At 41.0% G+C, this 5,562-nt stretch overlaps 1 protein-coding gene across 1 annotated transcript; it reads right to left on the reverse strand.

Annotated features, from left to right (window-relative positions):
* Positions 1 to 368: 368 nt before the first annotated feature.
* On the reverse strand, positions 369 to 5,378 carry TIMM21 (translocase of inner mitochondrial membrane 21). The gene is made up of 6 exons (XM_082754221.1): positions 4,938 to 5,378; positions 3,890 to 3,952; positions 3,701 to 3,798; positions 2,371 to 2,444; positions 1,130 to 1,235; positions 369 to 1,031 (listed from the first exon to the last, which is right to left on the reverse strand). Exons 1-6 carry the CDS (start codon positions 5,188 to 5,190, stop codon positions 939 to 941), a joined length of 687 nt encoding a protein of 228 aa, XP_082610347.1. The 5' UTR covers positions 5,191 to 5,378; the 3' UTR covers positions 369 to 938.
* Between the last annotated feature and the right edge of the window lie 184 nt (positions 5,379 to 5,562).

Here is a 5,562-nt window from a genome sequence, read left to right on the forward strand (position 1 = left end):
TGTATATTTAATTAAGGGCTAAACTACTAGTGAACTAAAAAGCTCGTATTATATATAGATAACTACAGAAAAATGCACTAGTTGGTGTTTAAGAAAATGGTTATATGTAAGACACTAAAGCTTGAAAGTTTTCAGATGGTGCTGCTTGGCAGACACAATTGAGTCTCACTATTAATACACAGGATTATACTTAATTGCCATATGGTACTAATCAAGAAATCCAAGAGATAAATTTGGTCATGAGTTGAGCTTTTGATTTTAAGGAAAATTATACTAATCTAATTCCTGGAAGATGTAGATTAGTTATGTCAATGAAAAAAGTGTTGGCAGTGCTGAGCAGGGTGGCACACCATGAAAGGAGCAGACAGTAAAGGTGTTGATAATTTATTTAAAAGATACCAATATTGGAGCCTTTATGTTTAGTCATCTGTCATGGGTGTGGGTCTCCACAATTCATATTCTTAGATGCATTTGGGCTAGATCTCCTTTACACACTAACATAAATCATCTACAAACGCATCCAGAATGAAAACAGTATTTGTCTGTATTTCAAAAACCACTTTCTTTATTGCAGTGCTAGTGGGAAATCCAAGCAAAGGAAGACAAGAAAACTCCCCACCTAAACCTGAAACCTTGAAAGATTCAGATTTTAGGTGTTAAGGAGAATTATCCAGCATTAAATAGTTTAGTATGAGCCATTATCTTCCTATGTCAAAAATACTTGCCATAAGTGACGGCTCTACTGTTTTTAATTGGCTTCACCTCAAAAAAAGAATGTTGTTATGAGAGACTTTAATGGAGGCCCTGAGAGGTTACTTCTTATATTTAACTCCAGATCTGCAAGATTCGATCAAGAACACCAAACAATTCCTGTGTAGACTGCTTACACCAATATCATTCAACAGTGAGTAAGACGAAGCAGCAACTTTGATTGTTGGCTATCTGTTATCTTCAATGATAATGGTTCTTCTAGGATACATGTCAACGTCCACAAATATGTAACGGACTTCAGGTTTTCCTCCCTCAGGATTCTGTAATGAGGAAAACACTTTCAGGCTCTGATTTTTTTCTCTTTGGTAGTTTAAATCCAAGATTAGGCTTGTCAGCTACATCAAGCAATTGTACATACCTCTTTGACTTCCACGTGGACTGTTCCCTGCTTTCCTGGTTCAGAGCCCTCAATATAGAACTTCAAACGCATATGTTTCAGTCCATCCTTTATGTATTCAACATGACTAAAAATGGCAAAACAAACCAAACAAACAAAAACATAAAGGATAACTAGTTAATCTTCAAATTTCAGCTTCTTATTCAGAGAGGAGCTGCTTAGCTACTTTTGTGAGAAAGTGTATTCCACTGCAGCCCTTATGCTACCTTGGGTTCCTTCTTGACTTCTCTTCCCAAGCTTTACTGTGGGTTTATAAGGAGTAGTGGAGAGTTAGAAGAGAGAACTCGTTACCAGCTGATGATTAACAGTTGAGGTGCTTAAATGTTCTTGCTACGGTCCTCCCCTCAAAACTCATGCAAAACTTGCAAAGAATGCTTTGTCAACTCAGATACTAGGTTGGTTAATTCTTCACATATTCTGGCAATAATTTCATTCTATAGAAGTTGTGTAACTTTGACATTCATTTTAAACCTCTAGCCTAAGTGCTGATATTTCAGTTACAGCCAGGTTACGGTTAAATACTAGATAAACAGAAAGGTGAAATCACTTTCCAGGTGACCACCTCCAGAAACTAATGGTCAGACTAGAATTACGCTGCCAGTTTAGGTTTCCTACTGAAATTACTAACTGCTGCACAGTTCCAAGCTTTTCTTTCCATCAATCAAATCCAGATAACATGCTGTGAATTAATGAACACTTTGAATACGGTTTAAGGTGACATGGTGGGTTACAAAGGACAAAGATGAATGAAGTCTCATTGCAGTAAATCATTCAAGATGTCTATATACAGAAAAACTACATTTTTGAGACATTAAGCCTTTTATCACAGACTTGAGCTCTCTGCAATCTGATCAAGTTTTCAGCTCAAAAAGTTCTTTAGAATATGAAACTTTTAAATGGAAAGTGGAAATGAAATACTAGGAAAGCTGACACTACATTTACTTATTCACATAGTTTACAGACATGCTTAAAATTTTCATTGGTATTTTTTTCATTTAGCAGCTCCACTTTAAACACTTTTTCACAGTCTGGTGAAAAGATAAACTTTTGGTTCAAAGTAACATACTGCAAAAAATTCCTTTCATTTTCACTTACAATTGACAGGGTACGTCACACAGTTCAGTAATCTAGATCTAACTTTCTGTGATGTGACCCAAAATGCCTCTGCTGTGCAAAACCTATTGTCTGTATGGGGCAAACACCTGACAAGCTGTCGTCTTCCTCTTCGCGTTGCCTCCCCATAACCTTTAATGGGTTCACCAAAAACACCAATTACCTACAAGAGAAAAGAGATTTGAGTTGTCAGAAGGTATCACGTTCAAACAGATATTCCAGCATCAACTCTTGTCCTTCTGTGAATGCATCTTCTTTCAATTCTTTCAACAAATTGTCCCTTGTGTGTCTGATACGTCAAGAATGCAATAGTTTATGAGAGAAAACACCACAGGAAAAATTACTCCATTTCAGTGTTTTTCCTTTACAATAACATGCAAAATGCCTATAATAAATCCTAGTAATATGTTCCATTTGTACCATCCTCTGGCATTAAGACATTTTAATCTCTTTTCTTACTGTGTATTTTATACTTTACTGACATTTTGTGTAAAAAGGGGAAAAAAACATATTTGCTCATGTCTTTTCCAAGACACCATCTGACTGTTTTGAAGTTTAATCTTAAAATGCAAATAACTGCCCTCCACCTATCTAAGAAACACTGCTTAAGAAATTCAATGATTTTTTTCTTTAGATCTTTAAAGACAGACCAAATTAAACTAGTTTTAAAATTATTTTAAAGTTGCTTAGAAAGGAAGGGTGCTTTCATGGTGTAACTACTGGAGAGGAGTTTTAATTCTACAAACTTGTTCTAAAGCAATCTTAATTTCTTTCCTAATAAGAACTTGTCGCTTCAGGCATCTCAGCAGAACCTGTGATAATTTTTCAAAGCTATTCCCCACCTTTCTTGTTTTAAGCACTGACTTTTGTAGTCTAGTTTTGGACTGACTTTTGTTTATATTTAGCTATCTTATGAGACTGATCCTATGACTGTCACCTTTCTCCTTTCCTATTAGCCACAGTAACATTAACCTTGTTTCTAATGAAGAGTTTGAATTTCTGATATTTATGCAGTATTTCACATGACAGAACCCTACAGAAGTTGCAGCAGAGTAACTGTGTTGAGGAAAGTCAGCAACACAGATCCATAAAGTGGGACCAGTTGCCTCTCTGATCTGCAGAACTCTGCAAGTGCCTACAGATACACGTGCTTTGAAGTGGCAGACACTGTAGGGCTCTCTTGTCTTTTAGCATGCTAATTCATTCAGACTCAGAGCTTCCATTAACTTCACCTAGTATAGGTTCAGATTTAGAGTTGACGCAGCTCTGTTCAGTTAGAAGCATAGGCAGATCTTGCTGGTGTTTGAACATCTCTGTGGATATTCCTGTAGATTTGCTTGCGATGCAAACTTTTGACTTAAAGAGAGAGGCCATAATTAATCAGAAACATAAACTTATTATTAATGTTCAAAAACCAACCTCAGGGTGAGATCTGCATTTCTCCAAGGCATCTCCATAGATCTTACTTGGACTAGAAGAAGAGAATAACTCTTTAAAAATCACATAGAACAAACCACCTGCAATAGAAACAAAAACAAATAGAATGAGAATTAATCTGGAAATAATAAAAAGTATCTTCTGATAAAGAATAGTAATTTAAAAAATAACCTGTAACACCAATTCCAACAAGCACCACAATAAAATAGGTGAAGTCTCTTCCAGCTTCTTTCACTGAAATAAAACATAAAACAATGTGAGAGTTAGATTCATGGGAAGTAAAACTTGCATACATTTATTATATACGTGCTCTTCTATTAGTTCAAACTACTCAAATAACATTTTGTCAGAAGAAAAAATCCCAACCACAGCTTCCATAATGCCTCATCACTAAGAGATCATGAAATTCTTGATGTTATCAAAGGCAGATTTATATTTCTGTACTAAGTATTACTATTTTCTGCTTTCTTGCAATCAAATGAACAATAAAAATGAAGCATATTAGACCAAAATACGTATTTACTGAGACTGTCAACTGCAGTTTATTATGTAATTTGATCTAATGCACCAGTAAAAGGGTCAGTATAGACCGTGAAAAAAGTCACATGAGATTCACACTTACAAAGTACTCTTTGAGAAGGAGGAAGAAACTACTCATTTGTTTAAGTGGTAAAGTACGCCTTGCAGCAAAGTGCAAATTACTGAGGAAACATTAAAAAGCATTTTTTTTTCCTGAAGTGTTCTCATCAGCTGAAGATGCTCTCCAGAAACTTTCTCAATCTGGCATTTCTGAGACAGCGCAGGAGCCACCTTTCACTGACATGAATGAGAAGCGCCACAGTGCCGGGCCCCCTGTAAAGACACCAGCAGCAGATACAGCGCTGTGGCAAAGTGCTGGAAGTAGACTTGGCTTAACAGCATCAAAACAGGTCGCGGGTGAAAGGTTTTCCTTTTAAAAAGGGGAATTACTAGGACTTACTCCTCGTGTGGATTTGACTTCCACACTCAATCAAGCTGTTTGGAAGAAACCACAGAATTTCACTTCTGCCTCAGCAGTGCCTACACTGAAGTGTTTGCAACCAACACGAAGGAAAACGAGCCTGTTGGTTTTCTGAAAGTTGTGTTGTTTTTTTTTTTTTTTCCAGTTTCCGAGCTGTGGGCGTGTATGGGGGCTGTACAACCACAGGGGCACCCCCTCGCCTCTGCCCACAGCCCTTACCTTTCCGAGCCGCCGACAGCAGAGCCTCATCCTTTTGCTCCCTTCGCACCGACACGTGCTTGCTGTCATGCCCAGACCTTTCAGCCCCCAGCCCCCAAGCCTGCGTCCACACGCCCGCCTGGGCGCCCCGCAGCGGCGCTGAGAGGCTGCGGGGGGGCTCCCGCCGCCATCTCAGGCAGGGCGCCGGCGGCCATCTCCCCAGGGAGCCCCGCAGCTGCCCGCCGCCTCGCAGCAGGGCGGCGGGGAGCAGCATGCCGAGGCACCCCGGGCGGCTTCACGCCGCTTCCCCCCCTGCCCGAGGCTTGGCGGAGGAGCCGAGGGGGAAAAACTTTCTCCCCGCGGCGGGCGGGGACCCCTCGGAGGCGGCTGAGGGAGGCAGCAGCCCTTCAGCAGCCCCCGGTGCCCTGCCAGCCGCGCCCCGCCATTGCCGCTGCGGAAATCTTCCAGCGGGGTGCGAGGGGAGGAGGCGGCGGTGGCGGCGAGCCCTGGGAGCCGTAGTTTGAGCGAGCTGCCTCCTGCGCCCGCTGCTGGACGAGGCTCCGGGGAAAGCAACTACAGCGACCGCCATGCCCAGCGCCGCCCCTGCGGCCGCCCTCAGCTGGCCGAGCCGGGCATGGCGGCCGTC

The sequence above is a fragment of the Aythya marila genome, assembly GCF_965140915.1.
Source record: "Aythya marila genome assembly, chromosome: 2".
NCBI classification, from domain to species: Eukaryota; Metazoa; Chordata; class Aves; order Anseriformes; family Anatidae; genus Aythya; species Aythya marila.